This window comes from Erigeron canadensis, chromosome 1 (genome assembly GCF_010389155.1).
Source record: "Erigeron canadensis isolate Cc75 chromosome 1, C_canadensis_v1, whole genome shotgun sequence".
NCBI lineage: Eukaryota > Viridiplantae > Streptophyta > Magnoliopsida > Asterales > Asteraceae > Erigeron > Erigeron canadensis.
In genome coordinates, this window is record NC_057761.1 from 37240553 (window position 1) to 37266916 (window position 26364).

At 32.6% G+C, this 26364-nt stretch overlaps 1 protein-coding gene across 1 annotated transcript; it reads right to left on the minus strand.

Annotated features, from left to right (window-relative positions):
* Window positions 1–3155: 3155 nt before the first annotated feature.
* LOC122591506 (wall-associated receptor kinase 2-like) lies at window positions 3156–5927 on the minus strand. Its single transcript, XM_043763775.1, has 3 exons — window positions 5093–5927; window positions 4799–4960; window positions 3156–4698 (listed from the first exon to the last, which is right to left on the minus strand). The coding sequence occupies exons 1-3, from the start codon at window positions 5925–5927 to the stop codon at window positions 3488–3490; spliced, it is 2208 nt and encodes a 735-aa protein (XP_043619710.1). The 3' UTR covers window positions 3156–3487.
* Window positions 5928–26364: the final 20437 nt, after the last annotated feature.

Here is a 26364-nt window from a genome sequence, read left to right on the forward strand (position 1 = left end):
CTACTATTGGTAAATGCATAGTTATATATGGTTGCTTAGTTTGTACACACGGAGTAATTGATTTTGTGTAGTATAATGAAGTTGTAGTTTATTATTGCATGAGGTGAGGAAATATCGAATGCATTATATGTGTGTGCCTATATATAAAAATGAACTTGGGTATCAATTAATATACACAGGCTGATGGTAGCTAGGCATTTTTATTTATAAGCTAGGACATTGATTGATTGATGAGATTCACTTTATTATTGGTTAACTTACTAGGAAACTAGCTATGGACTTTGCTCTGGCCCATTGCTGCAACTTGGCCATATATATATTATTTGTTGGAATTGTTCGATACAAACAAACCACCACAGTCACTTTATTCATTTCACATTGCACATATACGGGATGCAGTAAGTCATTAATAAAATATCATCGTTCACATTGCATAGATCACGCGTACAATCAAAGACTGGAATTCTCTTTTAATTTATGTCTCTCCCGGTCCTTGCTACTCTTTTTACTCTCATAGACTATATGGAGTTGAGCATTCTTAGAATGCCCTTCCTCCAGTTACAAATTGACACATGCATGGCACCCAATTATTAAGAAGGGCATTCCCCAGAAAGGGAATGCCCTCTAAAGGCATTTTTGTTTTTAATTTTAATAATTAATATTTAAATAAAAAAAAAAGGTCAAAAGGTGGAAGAAGTGCAGGCAAAATGACAAGTTGGAACGTGCAAGGTTTGCATTACAAATGCTACGGGGCACGAAAAATAAGGGAGTGAAACGCCTCCCGGGACCGAAGAGAGCATTCCCGTGGGTGTTCTAGGGCATTCCGATGATTGTAACGCCTATCTAATGCTCCACTCCGAATGGTCTTAGAACTATGTCTTGTCTTCCTCATTTTTTCTTCCCAAGATACACAACATAACAAAAATTATGTTTGTCTACATTTATTTATTCAAACTTATAAAATATGCAAATTAATTTGCTAATTTATGTACACTTATAAATATATAAAAAAAAATGCACATTGAAAATTATGAATAAATTTTTCATCCCTATAAAGGTTTAAACCAAATGTTCACCCTTGAATGTATGAACTAATGGCAATATTTTGACACTTCAAATTATGAGAATCAAATTGTAACACTAAATTATTTGTCTGAAAAATTTGCTTTTACAAACAACTTCTTTAGTGTGCACAATTAATATATTTTTACACATTTGAAAGCTTTTTTTTACTTTATTTATATAAGTATGAGAAAATTATGAATTTTTTTAATAAATTTTTCAACTTTTTTTTCTAGTGAGTTCACACTTTTTAAGTGTAAACAAATTTACAATTTTATTTATACTTTTTATAAAGTGTTAGAAAATAAGTACACACAAATCACATATTCATTATACTAACACCACTACCCAACATACTTTTTCTGTTTTTCGTGACATAACCTGAACTCTTTATCGTCACCACTTTCACATAGTTATCTATGTGAATGTTTAACTTTTGTTTATTCACGATTGTGTGTCATCAATTTTATTAATTTATCACTGTAAGTCATCAGTTTATTATATTAAAATACTTCACAATTAAAAACTACAAATTGAGATTGAATTAAAAAATAGAAATTTTTATTCTGTTATAGTGGGAAAAGAATATACAAAAAAAATTGTAATTTGTGATGGATATTTTTTGTCGCAAAAATGATATATAAAAGAAAATTAAAATTTATTTTATTTTTTTTTTCACGACGAATATGCGTTGCAAAAATATGGCGGGAAAGATTTTCCACTACAGCGGGAAAAAAGACAAAAAAAAAATGGGAAAAAGAATTTGCGACGAATATTTTTGTCGCAAAAAATAAAATACATAAAAGAAAATGAAAAATATTTTTATTTTCTTTTATGCGATGAATATTTGTTGAAAAAAAATTGACCAAAAAAAATCAAAAAAGCAAAAGTTTTTTGTCGTTTGACGTGATTTTTCAACGAAAAATTTTCATTGCAAAAAAGCATTTTTCTTGTAGTGATAGGTTTTGTACAGGTATGATGCATGGTTATACAAAATATATACATGGCTTGTTAAAAATTTCATTAACAAAAAAAGGAAAATAGTTTATATATAGACATTGAAGATTGGTATATTAGTGTTTTGTGTTAATTTATACAACCATGTCTTTCAATTCGCCCTTACGTTTTCATATCTATACTCCTTATTAAAAATTATCAACCCATGTTGAAAGTATACAAGATTTGGGACATTGAATTTTACCCTTTTACCCCTCCTTATTCTTTCCCTTATTCCTTACATTTATTCTCCCTATTGTTTCCTTTTTGCCACAAAAATACACACACCTCCATTGTTGTCTTCAAAACCAAACCATCACCTCCAATGTCCATCGCATCTACCTTCGTTCAAGACCACCACCGCCGTGGAACATCTCCATGAGACCCACATCACCCCTCGATCTAGACGCCATGTCAATGGTATTCGTCGTAACGCGCGGGCACCATGCTCGTTATAGTTAAGAAAAATCAATAAAAATATGAAACAATGTTACATTGAAAAATTGACTTGGTTACATACATCATAGAAGTGGATTAATTTATGAAGGTCAATCTGTGGACAAGGCCAATCTTACACGCTAATATGCTATAAGTGTGGCAAGAAATCTTATTTTATGAAGGAATGCAAATCTAGTCAGTTGAAGAATCAAACTAGTCCCCCTGTCTCTAATTTTAATAGGACTGATAATAGCTATAGAACAAAATACAAAAAACTTAAGGCCCGGATTATCCTCATGTCACTGGAGAAAGAATATATAAGTGCATGATGACTAAAACCGAAGAGAAACGAGAACTCTTCGATGACTCATCTGATGATGAAGAAGAGATTAAGGATATGTGTTTTTTGGCTTTGAAAGATCAACAATATGTGGTGAATGATAATGTCATAGCTGGTAGATGGGTGGACATCATTTTGAAAAAAGTTTGTGATTATGATAAATAATTTGGTAGATAAAAACCCTTAATAAAAATCTAACAATCTTAACAATTTACACGTTATCGTTATTTAATACGAGTCTATTGAAATAATTTGTGCGCCGATTCACATTAATCCTCGTTCCACCACTAATAGGACTCTTAGGAAAGGCCATGTACTCTCTGAATTTACATATTCAAACACATAAACACGCTCACATAGTTACACGCACAATGTATCAGTTATCACTCACACTAGAAGCAAATCAAAACATATATAATGAAAACAACACAGAATGACTAACTGCAGAAACATACATAAAGAGACAAAACCTAATGACAAAATGATGGTGAGCAGAGCAGACAACAATCCATATGTGAGATCAGCATGGGAGAGATTCCAGTAGCCAAACTTGAGACCATTCCTGACCGAGACCATCTGAACTGAGCCATTCCCTTTAAATCAGTCTGACCCACAACATAACATGATGATCAAGAGTACCTAAAATGTTGATCACACTGTTTCCGACGATGCTTGAATTGGCATCATGCTTACGACTCCAATTAGTGAGCTTGTATTGGTGTCATCTATGTCTTCACGGTCGTCACTTGCTCTATTAAGCAAACATTTAGTTTCTGCTTCGTTTGAAGTAGTTTTCACTGTTGGATGCTTGTCATTTATTGATGCCGCTGATATTCGTTCTAGCTCCATAGCCACTTCTCTCATAGTAGGCCTTTCGTCTCCTTTATAGCGTAAGCATCTTTGTGCAAGCTTTGAGACCAGGAAGATATCTTGAGGGACTTTGTTTAGCTGCAAATTTTTATCTAGAACCTCTAATAGAGTCTTATTTTCTAGAGAATCTATAAATAATTTGGTTACAAGCGTTTGCTGATTAACAATCTTCTTTCCCGTTAAAAGTTCCACTAGTACGACACCAAAACTATAAACATCACTTTTTTCTGTCAGCTGGCCTGTTTGAGAGTACTCCGGATCCAAGTAACCTCGTGTTCCTTGTACCTTTGTCGCCAATTCATTCTGATCAATAGGAATTAGCCTTGACGCTCCAAAATCAGCTACTTTTGCTGCATAGTCATCATCCAACAGTATATTCGTCGGCTTGACATCTCGATGAATGATTGGGTCTGCCGCGTTGTAGAACAAATATGAAAGTGCTCCAGCTGTCTCCGTTGCTATTCTCAGTCGTTTGTCCCAAGTAATGATAGGCTTCGACTTGCGCTCATTGTGGATGTGATCATAGAGGGTGTCATTTGGAATAAATTCGTAGACTAAGGAAGGAACTTCTGTTTCAAGGCAACAACCAATCAGCTTCACCACATTTCTGTGATTGACTTGGGAAAGGATAATCACTTCATTAATAAATTGTTCTACTTGGATGGTTTGGGTCGGATCTACTATCTTGGACGACATTTTTATGGCAACTTGTCTATTATTAGGAGGTAGTATTCCTTTAAATACTGTGCCAAAGCCACCCTTCCCAATAATCCTTTTCTTATCATATTTGTTGGTTGCTTTCTTAAGCTCATCCACCGTGAAGAGTTTAAATTGAATTCGAGGACCTCCATCCCCGGAGATTCTTTTCTTCAAAATGATTCCACCATTTTGCAGAAAGAACTTTTCTCTTTTATTCAAAGTCTTACGCCTTTTGTATCCCAAGTATATCCAGGTAATTAATAAAAGCAGAAATAAACCAGCAACTGAGGTACCTGCAACAATAAGCATTTAACTTAATTATACCACAATGATAATTTGACTTTTTATACCACAATAAGATGGAGTAATTAATCCAACAGCGACTTTACTTACCTACGGAAATCTGTATAATGGGTGATCTCTTTGTAGTGCAAGTATTGTTATCTTTCCTGTATTCTCCCGGTTTACCATTTGGACATGGGCATGTATAGCTTCCTGCATTATCAATGCATTCACCTTTGCAATTATGAGTTCCCGCTTTACACTCGTCAATATCTGTAGGATAGCATATGGTGATTGTCGTGTAATTAACGTAATTTACAAATTGAAATGTGGTACAACGAAGACTAAAACTAGGAGGAAAAAACACCCACACATACACACACATATTGTCGAATTTACGCTTACTTGTGCAGTTGTCTTTGATATAAGGGTTGCCATCATAACCCTGCTTGCAACGACAACGATACCCGGGACCAGCATATTGTCGAATGCATTCTTGATGATCACCTTTGCATAAGAAATCATCCGATTCCTTATCGACCTCGTCACAAGTCTTGTTTCCAATTGCCCATTCAAGTAACATCGGCATTGCCAGCTCTTTACCTCCGAAATCAAGAAGGTCAGTGGCAGAAAAGTTGTACTTGCCTTCTTCCACGATGAAAGCATAGCTACAGGGATTCATTTGCAGTACATTTTTGTGGTTATCTAAGCTAGCTATTCCTATCGCGGATTCACGAATCCCTTCCGGGATCTCTTTTTCACAACAGCCAACTCCAGAGCATGATCCATTTGTGATATCACTGTTGCTATCACATTTAGAATTGCATACACTGGATTCCTTGAAATTCCCTGAAAACCCGGCTTGTGTATCACACCCAATGGCAACAAACTTGTTCTTTTTAGAGAGCATGAAATTAATATAATAGTATGATTCCTTCATTATAGAGGCCTCACTGTCTTGTTGACCAGAAGTGTTGTAGCAATCATAATAAACTGGGCCCATAACCTGTATTTCACTTCTGGCGGTAGAAATATATCCAACTTCAGTAGAGTTAAACATAATGGTAAATTTGGGATCACCAGATGATGACCGATTACATGCCCCGAGAAAATCAATATTATTGGAGCCGCTGTAGGCGCATCTTTCCGTTAAACCAAAGGGAAAAGGAATGCTCACATTGCCGCATGACCTTTCACAATCATCCGGCGGCGGCCCCTGACAACTTACCAACAATGCCATACCTACGACTAGTAGCACTACTATTGGTAAATGCATAGTTATATATGGTTGCTTAGTTTGTACACACTGAGTAATTGATTTTGTGTAGTATAATGAAGTTGTAGTTTATTATTGCATGAGGTGAGGAAATATCGAATGCAATATATGTGTGTGCCTATATATATAAATGAACTTGGGTATCAATTAATATACACAGGCTGATATATGGTCAGGCATTTATTTATAAGCCGGGACACTGATTGATTGATGAGATTCACTTTATTATTGGTTAACTTACTAGGAAACTAGCTATATATGGACTTTGCTCTGGCCCATGGCTGCAACTTGGTCATATATTATTTGTTGAAATTGTTCGATACAAACAAACCACCACAGTCACTTTATTCATTTCACATTGCACATATACGGGATGCAATCAATAAGTAATTAATTATAAAATATCATCGTTCACATTGCATAGATCACGCGTACAATCAAGGACGTACAGGAATTCTCTTTTAATTTATGTCTCTCCCAGCCCTTGCTACTCTTTACTACCATATCTGCGCGTCACATCATTTCTTCTGAAGACACATTATTAACATCCATACCTCTCCCGGGCTCTCCCTCAGTTATATATTACAAGTATTTCCTAAAAAAAGGTCATTATTATTGTTGACTTGGAAAATCTAAGTATTAGAGTAAAAAGTTAATACTGTATATATATATAGGGTAGAAATCCAAAGAGAAGTTTTTTAATGAGAGAAGGGAGAGAAGATCCGTTTTCTCTCCCTTTTCTCCTTAAGACACCTTCTCATTTGATCTCTATCCTACATATATATATATATATAGTACGAGTAAAAATTATACTACACACTATATTACAATGTAGTATAAGCTTACAATGGCTATATCATGTAGTACAAAAGTGTTTGGCAGACGACTCCAATTAGTTTCTTTAGCTCACTTTTTCGATAATACTATGTGTATGTATCTATGCGCAATCAACTAGAAAAAAGGATTACATATCATGGAATTTCAAATTTTTGTTTGTTCTAACTACTTTTTGATTTCTGCACATCGTCGTGTGTTAGCTCATGTGTAGGTTAATTTTATACCGTTGAGTAAATATGGTGTTTCATTCCTATTTGTTATAATTATACTTTCAACATAATATGATCATTCATTACTTCCTTTACGTTGTAGTTGAATTCCTTAAAGTTAGGAAGTGATATTAGTACCACACAACTTGATTAATTTACCCCAATCATGCATATACTGTTTGTACAGTGTGCTGTAATATTTGTATTGTGTGGTAAATTAATCAAGTTGAGTGGTACTAATATCACTTTGTTAGAGTTAATAGTGTAGGAAAGACCTTGGACGAGTGGATGTGGAGTAGAAGAGGTTTGAGTTGGGCTACTCCACTTACCATGAATTGAATTCATCATCATAATATTTATTACAGTCTCAATGTCTTTGATTATTAGGTATGACGGTTGCAGCCAACAATGTTATTAAGTATCATACGATGATATATAGGATTGCTGGTGGTATGAGGCTATATACTTAAGAGATGCTTTTGTGAACTACATTTAAGAGATGCTTTTGTGAACTACCTCACGTAAGTATTTTTTTAGTATCCACTATAATCTAATCTCCTCTAAAACAAGAGTTTGAAAAAGCTTTTAGAGCCACAGGAAGTCAGGAACCCATCCTGAAACTACATATTTGCGTCTCTGCAGTCTCCTAATTTTGTTTTCTTTTGCCCAATTTTTATTTATTATTTCTATCGTTATTATTTTAAAAACTAAACATCATTGTTGAAAATTTTATATTAAATCTAAAATTAATATTGTAGCAGTGTATAAGGATAAAATATTCTCTCTATGGCTTAATTTGTTCTTTGAAAAAAAACATCTTTTTTCTTTCATTAAAATATTAAGAATATTATATTATTTTTGGAAAAATATATATTTAGGTGTAGGAATTTTTGGTTCAAAATTTATTTTAAATTACGAGCAAAGTGTTCGCGCGTTGCAGCGGTTAGAAAGTGATGATAATATAAAAGGGAGGCGGTGGTGGAGAGCGAGGTAGGCGGTGGAGAAGGAGAGCAGCGGCGGAAGAGGGTGATAGAAAGTCGATGAGAGTGTGTAATGATTAGAGAGAATGGGAAAGAGAATGGTATATAAGGGTATTATGTTTAAGTAGGGGTATTTTGGAAAGAAAAAAATGCTGAATTTAAGAAATTCAATACTCTTTATAAGAGAGTATAGATATAGATATAGATTATTAGTACAAATAACTACTTCCTCTATCCCATTAATGGGTTCTATATATTTTGAATTTTTAATGCTTTTATTTTTATACTTTGAACTTAAATATATTTATTTGTGTTATTAGCCAAATGCTCGCACGGTACAGCGAAGAGATGGTGAGGGTGATAAGTCATAGAGTGTGATAGGTCATAAGAGGTAATCGATTATAGGGTGATAGGTCATAGGGCTGATCGGTGATGGGGTGATCTACCTGGATGGGCTCCGCCCCCAGATTTAAATCGAATGACATGTCTAATAAAAAAAGGTGAAATTTTAAGAACACCCATAAAAAATTTATAATTTATCGATGTATGATTTTTGAAATAAAAGATTTTGAATGAATTAGATGAATAAAATGATTTATTGAGGAGAGAAAAACAATAAGTGGTTGAAATTTGATGATAGAAAAGAAAATGAGTTGTTAAGATTTAAGGGTATTATAGGTATATTAGGTGATGATATTCAAAATAATTGATAAAAGTGAAGGATACTTTGGGTAGATCAAGGTTTTTAGAAAAATGAGAGGGTGTAAATACTTTATAAGGTAGTTTAGATTTAAAACTTGATGAATATTATATCATAAAACACACTTATAAAACATAATCAATTTATATAACTTTTATCAAGGATATATAATCTAACAAAAAGAAAATTATTTAATGCAAAATTTGAAAAAGTAAGACTCTGAAAATTCAAAACATAACAGTTCTACTAGTGGGACGGAAAAAGTATAAGAGATACAAACTTGAAATAAGCTATATGATCAAGATCTTATTGTATTTATTATTTATTTCACAACAATCAACCCGATATATATATATATGTGTGTGTATGTATGGTGGTCTTTGAATACATCCAACCTTAAAGTTATATTTATATGGGTTGTCGTCGAGTACATCCAACCTTAGATTTAAAATATTAGTGGTCAGTCAACTAAGCAAGATATTATAATGGATAATGTAGATGGAACAACTAAGCAAGATATTATAATGGATAATGTAGATGGAACAACGATTAATGTTAAAAATAAAAAATTTCACCAACATCCAACAAAATATATAATGAATATCTTTTAACACAATTTGACATTTAGAAGAAATTTGAACCACGGCTTCACCTTGGTAAAATTTAATAAAAACAAAAAAAAATATGACATTAATATCGATTCTATTGCTAAAAGTTTTGCAATGGATGACAAGATGAGTTCACTAGATTATCTAGACTACCTCTTCCTAATGATTGTTCTGACCGAATTGCTGGAATTACATCATAATCAAAAATGTATCATTCTTTCTGTTGAGTCAGGAATTCACTGACCAGACTTGGTCGTTGATGAGGGTTCATCAGCGAACCATCAGCAGATATGGTGACTCTTTGCCAACAATGCATTCTTATCCAAATTGTTAGTCAAGGCGAGAAGAATTTAAACAAGAAGAAGACAAGAGTCACATGGTGGTTGTTTCAATTGTAATGTACCTTATATGGCAAAGGTTCAGTTGGAAAGAAAAGAAGAGGTTTCTCTCTCACACCCGATTTGGTAAAGAAGACTAGAGGCGTTTGTCGCAAGTATTTCAAGCCAATAAGGAATCGACAACCACCACCCTTACAACATCAAGACCCGGTTGTGTTGCCCTAGTTCTTCCCCAATATAAGGGAACACAACCGCCACCAACAACAAGTGTGCTTGTCACCTACAAGTGTTGTTGGTCACTTAGAAAGTTTTATCTTTCATATTTCTTGTAAATTGCTTAAGTTTCTAGTTAGTCTAAACTTAACAATTGTAATTTTATTTACATGCTTGTAGATCAAGTTGTAATATCGATCATGTATTCACTGTTTATTCAATTATACATATGATTAGACTGCATAGACTGTGTTCTTAAATTATTAACCTTGTTCTTGTTCTTTAATTACAGTTCTTATTTTCCTATCTAGCAAACTTGTGAACCGTCACTTTCTTTGATCTTTTCCGTCACTGTGGCTTTGATCAGATGGCGATCTTTATTTTGGGTTTACTCCTGCTATCGCATTGTGCTTTCTGTCTCCAAATTGATAATAGCTTGAGGCGTTTTTCATCCTGTCTTTTTCTTGTTCGAGGTTCAAGAGGAAAAAGAAAAGAGGAACCACTACCGAATGGTGCTTTTACGAAAGTACGGTTACTGGTGGCTAGGGGTGTTCATCAAACCGTCAAACTGTAAAAACCGGACCAAACCATGGCATTTGGATTAGTTTGGTCGGATTGAGTTATTAAACTCTGGTCCACGGTTTAAGTTTTAAAAAAATCGGATTCCTTGGTCCGATTACGGTTTAAGCAAAGAGTCGACCGTCAAAACCGGGTCGGACCAAAAAATATATATGTACATATATACATTTATTTTTTATATAAACCTACTTTTACTCTCATACTTTCCTATATTCACTTTATCCTATTATCTTTTCATTTTCATTCCTTCAATATATTTCCACTCAAAGATCACAATTACCTTGAATCCTCCATCACCTTTAATATTTCATATTTTGTAAATATAAAACACAAGTTACTTGTTACTTTATCAATAATTTTATTAATATTATGATCATAATGTTCCTGACTCTTATTTGTATCATTAAAAAAATGAAAAAAATATTTTATACGAAAATATGCATATAATTATTTTGAGATAAAAAAAAAAGATCTAAAAACAGTTGAACTGGGCAAACCAGACCAATTTACATAGTTTGTTTTGGTCTGGTTAGACAACATATTTGTCTGATTTGGTTTAATATATATTGAAACCAGGAATGTCGTTTTGGTTTGAGATTTAGTCAAAACCGAACCAAATCGAACCACGAACACCCCTACTGATGGCTGATACCTTCTCGATACTATCTAACCTGAAATCCACTTTCAATCGCTCTTTTTAGTTGACGGGCAAGGTTTCCTACCCACTTACCAGCTAAGGAGGTACAATATAGCTAGTGCGAACAAAAAGGCTTTGATGACTCCAAAAGCCATAAGCTCCGAAAAGCGAAGTGAGTTGCGGTAGCCTAATAAGTTTTTCAGCTGCATCGTACAGGGGGGTCCGTACCTCCTTTAAATAGAAGAACTAACAACGCCTTTTGAAATCGGTACTTTTTATTCAGAGATCAAATCTTATTAATACCTTAAAGAGTTTGCTTATCTTGGATAATATAATGTTACAACCTCTACCCAAATCTTTTTTGCAGGAATTGAACTCTTGCCCCCAAAGATGAAACACCCTCACAAGCAGGGGCGGTTAGTATGAGAGCAATGGGGGCAATTGCCCCCACTCTAATTTTAATATAATTTGTAGTTTTTTTTAGCTTTTAGAAGTATATTTATAATTTTGCCTTAAAAAGATACTAAATAGATGATAACGAAACATTTTTTGTATAGTTAAAGGCTTATGATTGAAGTCAAAATGGATAAAGCAATTTAGGTTTTAATGGTGTTGGGTTGTAAGAGAGATAGTGAAGGGTGCAAGTGATGAAGACGGATTCAATATAAAGATACATTATTTTTATGTTTTTCACCCATTTAAGTCCTTATACTTAATTGAGGTGAACATAGTTACCCTTTTACTTTAGTGACACACTTTTATATCTTTATATGTAGGATTTCTTGTTTTAGAGAATAATTTTTAAATAATAACACAATAATTCAAAATTTTAATCTTTCGTATCCATACTAAATATTACTTGGTAGCTTCCATCACTTAAGAACTATATCATTAATTATTAGTGTTAAAAAACTATAAAGTCCTTGTTGAAATTATGATCATTGTAGATAGTATAGGCATTTAGACTAGTAAGGAGAAAACTTTTGATTGGTTGTTTCGATAAAATTTAACTATTAAAATAACATCATATACTCATATATTCTACTAGATTCATTTTTTGAATTTTAATTGTCTTTCTGAGCAAGGAAAAATGAACATAAAAATGAGTTTCTAGTTTGACAATGTTGCAAACATCTAAATAATCATTCAGAATTCTTTATTGAATTTAATAAAGACATCTTCGAACAAATCACTTCATGCATCAAAAATCTTAATTAGGACCGACTCTAAGTATGATACATGCTTTTAAATTTGCCTCCTCATAATAAAATTTCTGGCTCCGTATGTACTCACAAATCACAATTATCGCTATATTTTGAGTCATTGACATCGGTTATATAAACTTCTTTTACTTTCAGTTAATTTTGACAAAAATGCTTTTGGCAAACTGATGTCACGAGCGTGCAACATCTTTGCCTTGTAACCAAACTTCATTTAATAAACGTAAACAGCTTATGCTTAATTTCATAACTTATATCCAATTTGTCTACTCCATGTACTTGTGTTGCGAATTTATTTATGGGCATACACAAAAGTATCAAATTTTACAAACAGTTTCTCAACATTTTAACCCCAAATCCTGGTAAGTTATATTTTTTTATTGAAAGGTGAATTTCGTTGGAAACTTCGTGTCGTGATTTGACAGCCAGAGGTCTAGCATACGTTGTCTTAACCGGGTCGCTAGAGAGCTCTCTCGAAGTAGAAAGCCTATTTCAAATACCCGATGGGGAAAAACCCCCCTACTAACCCGCTCGAAGGCACGACGATTAATAGGGGTAAACTCTGCCCTTCATACTTGAACCTAAGTATACCCAAGCCAAACCCTCGTAAAGGTACTCAATTCACTACAACAAATATATCATTTTCTCAAACTTGTTTTTCCATACCTTAAAAAAGTGTGATAACTTTTGTTAATTTAATCACATTTAAAAGTGTATAGAAATAAATTACATTTCAAAGCGTGAGGAAATTTAGAAAATCATAATATTTACACACTTATACATGTGAAAAAGAAAATTTCACACTTTCAAGTGTGTAAAAATATATCAATTGTTCACACTTAAGAGTGTGAAAGTTAATTTGTAACACGTATTTTCTTCACACATGGAGGGTGTGAATAAATCATGTGTTACAAATTGACTTTCATACTTTTAAGTGTGAAGATATTTGACAATTGTTTACACTTTTAAGTGTTAATATCTTGTTTACACATTTATAAGTGTGAAAAAGTTATAATTTTTAAAATTTATTCACACTTTTAAATGTAACTTTTTATACACATTTTTATATGTGATTAAATTCATCAAAATTTTTACATTTTTATAAGCAAGTGTGAACAAATGAATTTTTTTTGTAGTGATTCATATGTTCTTCTCAAGGCTTGAACTCAAGACCTCATACAAAAGAGGATCATCTTACAACCTAAGGGTGAGCAAAACCAAACCATAAACCACAAAACCCACAAAAAACCGAAAAAATCAAACCACAAAACCGTCGCATAATGAAAAACCGATTTTATGGTTCTTATATTTAGAAAAACCAAATTAATGGTTTGGATTTTGGTTGCATATAAAAAACCAAACCAAACCGCATTATATATTATCAATAAAGTGTACCCTTGCCTTTCATACGTATATAATGAGCCAATTCATTTACTTTCGTATTGCTCAAGATAATGTACCTTAACCTTTCATGCGTGTATATATATATATATATATATATTATATTGTATACCTTGTTTTCTCAAAATCAATAAAGTAGACTTGTTCATTATCAACGGTGTTTACCCTTTTTTAGTGTTGCTTCTCCATACTCCAGTATCACATATAGGGGTGAGCAAAATCAAACCATAAACTACAAAAATCACAAAAAATCAAAAACCAAACCGCTATAAATCATTTACAAATGGTTTGAAATTTTAAAAACCCACAATAATGGTTTGATTTATTAAAAACCGCGTACACCATACTCACCCCTATTATAGCTATTTAGCTAAAACTTAAAAACTCCTGTTAAGTTATATACGTGACTTTATACGATATTTACATGATGGATAAAATATATAACTATTCACTAGTCACTACAAAGATATCTGCTATCTTTCGGGATGACTTTTCGATGGATGATGAGTCACGTGAAATTTTCAAAGAAAATTATTACTCCGTAGATTTTAATAAAATGTGAGCAAATAACATGCAAAATCTTTTGAGATTAATTTGTTTTATAGTTTTTATTTAGCGCGTGTCGGTGTTTAAAATAATGTGCTGCCTCCGGGTTAGAAACTTAGAATAGTCTAAGAGAAGTTTTCTACAAATTTGAAAAGTTAATAAATTTTTATAAGGATTAATCATGGGATTAATCATGGGATGACCAACTTACTTTTTTATTTGTATACGGTTGTTCATTATACATTTTTATTGATGAGGTTTACCCACAAACTTTTTTTTTTCTATACACGGTTGACCCATAGTTGACCGGTTTACCGGTTATAGTCGGTTAATGAAGCTGACATGGATTCACAACGACATGTTTAATCTTTGGATAACTAATGTACTTTTCCTTTTGTATATGGTTGGCCATTGAAGTTTTTTAATTGATGTGTATTCCTAAATTCCAACAAACTCTTAAAATTTATACATGGATGATCAAAATCTTCAAAACTGGTTCTTTTTCATACTCAAATCTTGTGATGGAAAGGAAAAGTACATTAGTCATCAAGTAATTAAACTTGTCGTTGTGAATTCATGTCAGCTTCATTAAACGTCCACGTGGTTGTCACATTATTAAAAAGGGTGATTACCAGTAATATGGGTCAAAACCGTGTACAAAAATAAATTGTGGGTAAACCCTCATCAATAAAAAAAATATAATGGACAACCTTGTATAAATGAGAAAGTGCATTGGTCTTCCCATGATTAATCTCATTTTTATACTATTTACCTTCATATATTTATTTTTATTTTATTTTGTGTGTCTTTGTATACCTTTCTAATTTAACATAGTGTGTCTTTGTATATTTTTATTTTTTTTCAAACATTCAGTCGAGACATGACATCAGTGAAACCTCACCATATAATGGTAAAGCATTGCATGTACCATAAATAATGAGATGTGGACTATAGGCCGTTACAACTATTCAAAATAAAAACCCAAATACTTATCATCCTTAAAAATCAAACTTATGACCTTTTATAAAACCTGAAAGTGTCTCTAACCAGTTTGATTATTCATCATGGCGTATCTTTGTATTTATTTCCTGCAAAATAAACAATTCTCAACATCTGGACAGTAGTGTATTTAATAAGGGAAAATAGAATATAAGGTTGTCCGGTACCTAAGCTTAGATGTATAATTCTTCACATACTAATATTTTATTATTTTTTGTTTAATGAATAAATTATAGGTTTCATGATTTTTATAAATTAAAAAAACAATATTTGATATTCCACACCTTAACTTAAATACTCAAACAGCCTTATATTCTCATCCTCATCTAATAAATCACACTACTCAACTTGGAATCTCACCACATATCACATATGTAGCATCAAGTTTGAAATGAATTTAAAGTCAGTCTCTCGTTGACGGTCTAAACAATGACTTTTAGTAAGACCTTAGGCGTGTGCCAATTAGATTAAGTTGATGACTTCGTATTTCTTATAACTTTTCTCTCAGCATTACGTCATCAAAAATATTTCCAAATATATCCAAATTAAACCCATTTTATCCGTCGATAACAAATATTTGTTTTAAACAATTATAAATATTATTAACTTTCGTTCCCGCAAAAGTTAATAAGATTTCCATATCACAACTTTTTTTCCCGGATGATGTAATTATTATTGGAGAGTGGTTGGAGTCTAACTTGGAAATTATCAGAATTGCTCTAAATTTTTTCTTCTTGGCTTCAGGCCGGTCTGAAAATAAATATTCATAAATCCTCTATTCTTGGGGTCAGAGTGAGTAGAGAAGAAGTTGTCCATTAGGCTTCAAAAGTAGGTTGTCGAGCAGAATCATTTCCTTTCAAGTACTTAGGAATCCCCGTAGGCACTACAATGGCAAGGTTGACTGATTGGGGAATTCTCATTGACAAATTCTCCAAACGATTGTCGATCGAGATGGAAAGCAAGCTTGTTGTCCATTGGGGGCAGGCTCACACAGTCACACACATTAAATCGGTGTTAGGGTCTCTCGGTACGTATTTATTCTCACTTTTTCGTGTTCCTGCCATGATTCTGTCTAAGCATGAGGACCAAGTTCTTTTGGGGAGGTAATGGGGAATCTAGGAAAATGGCTTGGGTTAAATGACACTCGGTTCTAGCAGAAAAATCAGTTGGTGATCTAGGTGTGAGAAGCCTCAAATTAAGCATTTAATTTGGCTTTACTTTATAAGTGGCGTTGGCGTGTTCTCAACAATCCTAATGCATTATGGGCAAGGGTCATTTTATCAATTCATGAATTGGACAGTGTATTCACGTTTCAAGCTAAGCAGGACAGAGTTTGGTCGAAAATTTGTAAAAGCATTAGCAGCATCTCATGATCCATATAGGTATCCAAGATTCTTTGCCTTAGACACTCAACCTAGCTAACTGTTAATTTCAGATGGGTATTATGTTAATAATTGGAAATGGGAATGGCGTAGATGAATTAGGAGTGGCTGCGAAGAGTCCCAATTCTCGAATGTACTTTTGGATGACCGATGTGTTACGTGAAATTATCATGAGAAAGATAAAAACTTAATGTGAAGTTACTACTCTGTATATACCTTATATGTTTAAATTAGATTGAATGATTGATACACCATTTTTAAATTCATACGGAAATGACAACGGTACCTAATCCCGGAAAAGCCGGGGTACGGGGAGGTATGATGTAGACAAACTTTACCTCTACTCAAATGTAGAGAGGCTGCTTTCAGATCCACCAAGGTGGAAGGAACCTCCGACCCAAGAATGATAAAAAATATGGTTAGATCCACCGGAGTGGGACCTTTAACCCGAAGGGAATAATCTCGATCTCAAACTCTCAATCTCAAAAACCTTGTTCTCGATCTCAAAAACTCTTAGTCTTCGATCTAAAGATCCAAGAAAAAGAGCCGTTGGGGAAGGTGAGAGCAGAGAGTAAAAAGAGAGAGTAGAGAGAAACCCTTAGACTTGTTCATACACCACAATTAATATCCATAAATCATATAATATATTAACCAAAAACCATCATATCCAATACATCACAGTATCACACGTTACTATCGTTTGTTTTGTTTGTTGACTTTGTTCTGTTTTTTTTTTTCCTTTTTAATTAATTTTACAACATATTTGATTTTTTCTTTCATACCTTTCTAAACAATATTTTATAATTTTTCAGATTGATATGTTTATCTTTATATATCAACAAGTAGTCGCTGTAAATTTTAGTCAAAAGTCAAGCCGGAGAAAAATATAGTATAACTTTCTTAAAAAATATACTGTGTTTTTAACTTATAATTTCAAAATTATATCTATCTATCTATACTATATTATAAAACAAAAAACATCTAAATTTTTAATATTAAACTTAAATTTTCAATATTGATTTTAAGTATTTTCCCAAAATATCCATCTCATCTAGCTCTTCTCAAATCTCAACCAGTCATTTTTTTTTCTTTCCCCCCATAAATCATTTTATTCTTCTAACTTTTTCAAAATCTTTTATCTCAAAAACCATACATCGATAAATTATAAAAATTATATGTGTGTTTTTAAAATTTCATGCTCTTTCATTAGAAATGTCATTCGATATACTTTCGATAAATTTTAAATCCGAGGTCGAAACCCGTACGACAAAGACATTTGGCTATGACACTCTATAACATATCGCCTCTTATGACCTATCACATTCTATGACCTATCACCCTCACCATCTTACAGCCGCAACGCGCGGGTACTTGCTCTCGTATATTATAAAGCAAAAAGCCTCTAAATTTTCAACACTGAACTTAAATTTTCATTGTTGATTTTAAACAATTCTTCAAAATGTCCCTTTCATCTATTCTAAATTTACCTAAAATAAATATAATACCCTTTCTTTCTCATCAAATCTCAACCAATTAAATACGAGAGCGGAGCCCGTACGGCTAAGGCATTTGACTATGACACTCTATGACATATCATTAACTATAATCTATCACACTCTATGACCTATCATCATCACCATCTCACCGTCGCAACGCACGGGTACTTGCTCTCATTATTTTATAACTTGTTTCGCTAAATAGTTAGCTCACAAGATAGTTTATAAAACAGTTCGTGTAATCACTTTGCTTTGAATTTTATAAAAGGATTTTTATAACAAAATCGTACATATACTTTTAACCGGGCTCAGCTTTAAATAAAATTTACATCAAAATATGAATAAATTTAAACACGTTAAAATGATATATTTTAATTTTTATAAAACTTCCTTTTAAAATTTTTATAAAAATAAGGTTTACACTTGTGCAGTGGAGGAAACATTATAACACTTGATTTAAAGATCTATATATACGCTCCATGATTCTCACTATAATTATTCGTTTTCTTAATGCTGTTGCTTTCATTCTCTGTGTCTCTGTCCTTTTATTCCCAGTAAATTAATATAAAAAGAAATAAACTAAACAATGAACTATGCCAACATCTGAACTAGAGGAATCTCATCAGTCATCACTACATGTGAATGCCTTTTTTTTTAAATAGAATCTCACCACATTATTTTTCCTAACAACATATACTTTATTTATTAGAGATCCCACCAGATACCTTAAAAATAAAAAAGAGATCTCGCCAGATATATAGTAGTCATCAAGTTTGAACATGAATTTTTAAGTCATTCTTCGTTGACGTTGAATAATGACTTTTTGTAAGACCTTAGTATTGGTTATGGTTATGCTACATATAACCTAGCATGGTGCTCGCACAATACGACTGTGGTTATAACGGTGACAGTGGTGGTGAGGGACTGTTGGTGAGTTGGTGATAGATGTGGCGTCGAGTGATGTAAATAATTAATGTAAAAATAATTGATCTGAAGAGTTATATAATAAAGATATATTTTAAAAAATGATTGCTGGAATAATTTAATCATTAATATTAAAATGATAGTATAAATAAAAATAATATAAAAAGTAATAATTGAAAATAATATAAAAAGTAATAATTGAAAATAATATACTTTTTCAATATTTTCAGATTAAACAATTCTCAGCAGCGTTGGACAGTAGTGTATTACTTGTACAATTAATAATTGCCACAACTGAACTAGGTATCTCACCACATATGTAGTAGCATCAAGGCTGAATGTAAAAACATAAATAAATAAGTAGCATCCATTTTGACCAGTTACCCAAACCCGTTCGACCCGCCCATTTTATCAGGTCTAGTCTTCGTTGACGGTCTAGATAATGACTTTCAGCAAGACTAAGACCTTAGGCATGTGCCCGTTAGATTAGGTTGATGACTTCATATTTCTTATAATTTCTTCTCTCAACATTACATCATCTTAAATATTTTGAGATACTAAAATCCATTTTATTCATCAATAACAATCATTGTTGAATAATTATACATTATGCATTAATATACATTTATTTGTTGTAGATAGATAATATTTATTGTATAATTGATAAACTTGGATTTCTAGCAGCCACATATTCTCATTTCTCATATAAAAATTCAAAATGGACTTCTATCAACTTATGCCTCCCTTCATAACAACCACATATTCCAATTAACGTAACTTTCTTTAAATGGGGACAACGGCGGAGCCAGGATTTAGATTATGGGGTCGCCAAACACTTTTCATAATATTAACAAGTGTAAAATTAAACTACAAAATTCAATTAAACTAGTATGGAGTTGTCACTTACCTTAAAACTAAATAAATATATAAAAATAGTACTAGAAATATAGCATTTTATAAATATTGTGGGGTTGTCACGATTATCCTTGGTCACTACATAGCTCCTCCACTGAATGAGGTAGTTGACTCGCCCCCTATTGTAATTATTTGTATATGGAGTATCTTGGTTTAATCAATTAGTGACTAACATGGCTTTTCGATGATCGATATGTAACATGAACTTTTCGAAAAAGACAAAAACTTAATGGATCGAGTTGAGTTGTAACGGTTCTAAGTAATTGTTTTTAAGTGTATTGTAATTGTATCTCTATACATTTGTTTGCAGGTGTCTAGTGATTTACTAGAAACTCATCTATACTACTCCCTTCCGTCCCATTTTAATTGTCACGTTGACCAATTTTGACCGTAAATAACTTTATTTGTGTCATGTAACACTTGGTATAAAATATATGAATGGATTAAGTTTTTAATGTACTTTTCGTCCATATAAATTTTATCAACTAACATATAGTACAAACAAAGTTATTTACGGTCAAAGTTGGTCAACGTGACAATTAAAATGGGACGGAGGGAGTACTATATAAAAATTATAACCCCTTGTTGAAATGTTAACAACTTTAGGACATGCGAAATTATCATTTTACCCTTAATTAATTAATTACAATTATTCCATTATCTTCCAAAGATATTATCTCTGCACTTTAAAAATTCATCCCCCCTTGATATTCCATTGCAAAAATTCATCATATCAGCGATCGCAATGAAATTATTTTTACGTTAATAACCACACCGTCACCGTCACCGTCTTACTACCGCAACATTGCGTGGACACCAATCTTGTTACCGGTAAATTGAATAGCTAATTGTTACCACTTGTTCAGATTATAATCATTCGCTTGTTTAATGCTTTCATTCTCTTTGTCTCCGTCCTTTAATCCGTAGTAATTTTATTTTATTTTGAACATTCTTATTTCCTATAATTATATAAAAAAAAAAAATCAACATTGGACAATATATGCCAACGACTGAACTAGAGGAATCTCACCACATGTGAATGCCACTACTGAACTAGGAATCTCAACATACTTTTTTTCCGTAACAACATATATCTTATTTACTAGAGATCTCACCTGATACCTTAAAGAGATGTCACCGGATATTTAGTAGCCATCAAGTTTGAACATGAAGTTTTAAGTCATTCTTCATTTGACGGTCTAAACAATGACTTTTGGTAAGACCTTAGAGTATATGTAATGGTTTACACCACCACACCAGGTGGTGTGACACATCAGCGCCACATCAACATCACACAATACCACCTCATAACAACACCACACCCGTAATAATAACCATACCACACCATATTAAAAACAAATAAAAAAAATGAAAAAGAAAGGAAAGAACACACCACCCAATCTAATCTCAAGGTGGACTCATCCACTTTGTAACCTCCACACCAAATTAACTTTGAAGTTGTAGTGATACCACATCATGTGGTCAAGGTTATAGCTTCCACCTTGTTCACACCATACCCCATTACAAAGGCTCTTAGTATATATTGAGCTAAGCATGGTGTGGTGTGGGAAACTATTGGTGGTGGATGCAGCGTTGAATGATGTAGATTACTGATATAAAAGTAATCGATGTAAGGGATTACTTTAAAAGTTAAAGGATTGATAGCATAAATTAATCATTAATGTTAAAAGGCAATGTAGGTAAAAATATTTCAAGAGGTGTTAAATTAAAATATTACATTTTTTCAACACTTCCAAAAATAAAGATTTGTTTTTTATTAGATATTACTAGCACGGTACCCGCACAATGTGACTCTGATTGTGGCGGCAACGATGTGGTGATGGGGGCGATAGTTGGTGGTGGAGGTTGCGTTGAGTGATGTAAATAATTGATGTAAAGGGTTAATGGTGATTTTTTTAAAAGATAAATGATTCATAGAGTAATTTAATCATTATTGTTAAGGGGGTAATGTAGGTAAAAATATTTGAAGGGGTGTACGTGAAAATATTACACAATTTCAACATTTTCAAAAATAAGGTGGAATTTGACAATGGGGTGAGTACGGTGCGGTTTGGTACGGTTTTTAGTTAAAACCATACTCCAAACCATAATTGTGGGTTTTTAAAATTTCAAACCATTTGTAAAAGGTTTATAGTGGTTTGGTTTTTCGGATTGGTTTTTGGTTTTTTTGGTTCAAATGGGTGAGGTTTGGATTTTCTTAAACACCGTCAACTAAAAAATAAGATATTCAACTATATAGTTTATTCATGCAAATATTAATATTAAAAAACTTAAAATTCTACTTCAATGATTCATAACAAATTCAAACTCTTAATTAATAATAAAAGAAAACTATCAAAGTATTAAGTTCAACTTCAAAATAAGTGGTCTCTTGAATCTTGATTAAGCTTCTCTTAAGACTTTAAGCCTTTATTTTAATAATTAACACTTTAAGCCCTAATCTTCTAAAAAAAGTCTACTATCACAATTACATCAATCTACACCACTTGACACCGCCACCACCACCAATAATAACATCACCGACACCACTAGACCGCCTTCCTCACCACTGTCGGCGCATTGCGTGGGTATCATGCTCGTATATATATTAAGTATACTAATATCAAATTTTAATTTAACTTTATTGATAATATATAATGTTGTTTGGTTTGTTTTTTTTGTTTGGTTTTTTATATGCAACCAAAATCCAAACAATTAATGTGATTTTTCTAAATACAAGAACTATAAAATCGGTTTTTCAGTATGGACGGTTTTGTGGTTTGATTTTTTTGGTCTATTTTTGTAGTTTTTGTGGTTTATGGTTTGGTTTTGCTTACCCTAAAAGATATAAGGGGATGTTTGGTAAGAGGAAATAAACCTAAAGAAATGGAAATGAAATCATTTCATTTGTTTGGTTGAGAAATGAAATTGAGGATACGGAGATTAGAAGTCCCGGGAAATAGATTAGTTCATGTTTTGATTTCCATCCGATTTTGGAAGAAATCAGTGAATTTCTCCGTGTTCACTTATTAAGAAATAAAAGGACTTCAGATAAAAAAAAAAAGGGTATAAATATGAAAGCCACGTGCAAAGCACATTTCCATCCGGATCAAAAATATCCACTCATCTTCTACGCTTAGGTGATTTCTAAGAAATCTCTTTTTCTTTAAATTCTGCTTCTCCTTTTTGCTACAAAAAAAATTGTATAGAAATGGAGGCCACATGCTTTGCAGATTCCACTCTTTGTATCTAGTGTTACAACCTTCTTTAGATCATTCTTTTTCTTTGGATTGTTTCTGATTTGCAAAGGTCAAGAAGGACCACCAACTCATGGTGGTTGGTATCATGTCCACTAAGAAATTAAATAGATCTGGGTTTGAATTAATTCTTATGGAGAGTTTGTATCAAATCGAAGAAAATAAATGATTGAGTCGATTTACAGGGAAGCAGTTTAGCTCATATAATGTGTTTGCATATTATTACTATTATAATTAACTAGGTGAAACCCGTGCGTTGCACCAGGCTATTTAGTTGTGTACGTGATTCATAGCAAATGAAATGCAACAAACCAAACATACTTAATCCAACTACATAATACAATTGTCAAAAGCTTTAACAACTTTTATCAAAGGTCAAAACATGACATCAAAATTGAGGCTGAAAAAAAAAAACCAAGTCAAAATGAAAAACAAAAGCAGTATTCAATAACCAACTACTCGAGCACTATTACTCCTCGTCACTAAATACTACTGATCATCTGTATCGATTACTTCGTCTTTGCACCTTGTTCATCAAACACTACAATATTCAGGATATAAAAATGTGAAAGAATTTCTTAATATGCAAACTATAGTTGTGTATGATAATCATTTTTGAAGAAAGAACTGATGTATTATTCTAACAAAAAGTTTATATAAGAAACAAAGTTTGTCGAATGTTCTTTTAGGGAGTTATAGCTAAACTGAAACACATTGCAATCGATATGCCAATGCTGGAAACATGCAACAGAATGATACTAAATTGACTAATAATTCAGTAATAAGGTAATGGATATTGCTTAACAAACCAGAAGAGACATGACAAGCAGGTAGCGGATATTGCTTTCAATTGCTTCATGGGCCAACTTTATCATACCTAACTAATAGCAAAACATGGTTTGTACCTTGCATTTCTCCGTATTTTGAGACCCCTATGGTTGTTGACATGATTTGGTTTCTATATCCATTACTGATGTGTAACAAAGTGAACCCATGTTTTGAAGTGTGATGCCATTTCTTGAAATTTCACTTAAAGATATTTTGTATCGTGGGACATAAATGAATTAATATGTATAATTTGAGTATCTGAGCTCATATCCAGATGCATAAACTTTTTTGCCCTTTTAAAATCTATATTTGCATCCCAGATTTCTTGAAGATGGTTGTGGTCCCATTCTCATGTCTCTCATTAGTATTGTCGCAGATTCATGAGGGTATTATGTCATAGGTAGCTTCGCTCCTCCAAATATAATTTCATGTATGTCCATAAATAGGAAAGTACATAGATTAATATAATTGAGTTTTTAAAAAAGGCCCACTTATATTCATGTAGAACCTACGTGATATGAGAAGCTAAAGCAAATTAAAAACCATAGTGGAAATCATTAGAAGCTCACTATCTGAACTTATAGGACACTCATGGTTCTGCAAATATATAACTTGTTCCATCATAGCTAAAAAAACCAGTTTTGCCCATTTGATATGAAAACAATTATTACATAAATCGTCCGGCTTAGAATAAATGATAAAATTTAGTGACACTTAAGACATAACCGAATAAAAATCTAGAACACGTGTGATCTTGAAAAAAGTTTTGCCAAGATGGGTTATATATACTTATATGAACAGAATCAAACAATTTGCAAGGAGTTCTCAATCCATGGGTAGGGGTATGACAGTGTACATCATATATTTCACAAAATCCGCATACAATGGAATTAGGTATTATTCTTAAAATTAATCAAATAATAACTGAAGGGAAAAAAAAAGAGTTTCATGTGCCATTACTTGTTAACTTATACCTTATATGTTACACTTTATATGTTGGCTCATCCATTTTAAGCCGCTCAAACATGAAGATAACCTGAACAATGAAGACTCAATGGTCAAACGCACAAATAAAACCACCATGGCTTGTGCGATGCACATGTTTTCTTGTGCCTTAAGATTTATAAACTCCGACTCGATATCGACACCAATAAGTGAGGGAGCTCAAAATATTAAAGACGTTCATATATATATGCATTATCATTTTATCATTTTTTAATTAGTTTGTGAGGGAGGAAGTATTGTACTCAAGGGCTGTTTAATATTTAAAACTAAGAAATGAACTACTCTAAGAAAACAAATTCTAATGATGCATTGCGAAATTGTATTGTTGTTGTTAAGAGCTAAAGTAACTTAAATTAAATGAAAAAGATGGAAGGGAGCATCCATAACTCTAAGGCATTTGCATCCTACCAACTCGAACACCAAGTATGCATAGAAAATTAGCATGCTTAATTGTTTATGTTTAAACAAATGAAAGATAAGCACCATATCCACATATAACTTGTTTTCAATGAAAAAAAGATTTTGATTTCACCACAAAAGAATAGCACACAACTTAGCAACTTCATTTATGTTTTAAAAAAAAAAACAAAAAAAGAAAGAAGAGAACCTTTGGCAACATTATATCCGAGATAATGGTTATTCTACTCCAATAGTTACCCTAAAACAACAGCACCCCAACTACAACATCGTAGACGATTGTGTGCACCAGAGACTCCCCCTACATAACAGATTAAATATGTAGCCCATCAGTAGCTGTTTTGGATGAATGAATAACCTAAATTCAGATTAATAAAGACATTAACTACAAAAAGGTACCATACCTTAAGAGAATTTTGGGTAATTTTATCACCTAGCTTCTAACCGAAATTGGCAGTGATCAAATTTGACATATAGAAGATCAACAACACCACCTGCATACGTATTTATGGCAAAAAAATAAGGAATAATGCAGAGAATTTGGTGGCGTATAAAAAAGCTATATATAGTGAATTACCTAGCACGATGCCTTCTTCTATTGCCGCCCTCGTAACATTTAAATTATATGCTACTCAATCCTTTTTCTCGCTAACCTCGAATTTGCACCTGATTAATACAACACCAATACATATATAGTTTTATTTTCAATGCACGGTTATGGCTCTCTCCATCTTCATGAAACACGTCACAAAAAATTATTGATTCAATATATACAGATGTATGAACACAAAATAGATAAAAGCCACGATGAAATATGGCACATGTGAGATTATATATATAAATAAATGAATAAGGAACTTGAGTAAGAGAAAAACATTACCAGCGAATTATGTATTGTAGATACAGTAGA

Coding starts and splice junctions, on each gene's coding strand:
- LOC122591506 (XM_043763775.1), bottom strand. CDS start 5,927: ATGGCATTGTTGGTAAGTTGTCAGGGGCCGCCGCCGGATGATTGTGAA. Junction 4,961..5,092: donor TATCAAAGACAACTGCACAA/GTAAGCGTAAAT, acceptor GCTATCCTACAG/ATATTGACGAGTGTAAAGCG. Junction 4,699..4,798: donor CATTATACAGATTTCCGTAG/GTAAGTAAAGTC, acceptor TTATTGTTGCAG/GTACCTCAGTTGCTGGTTTA.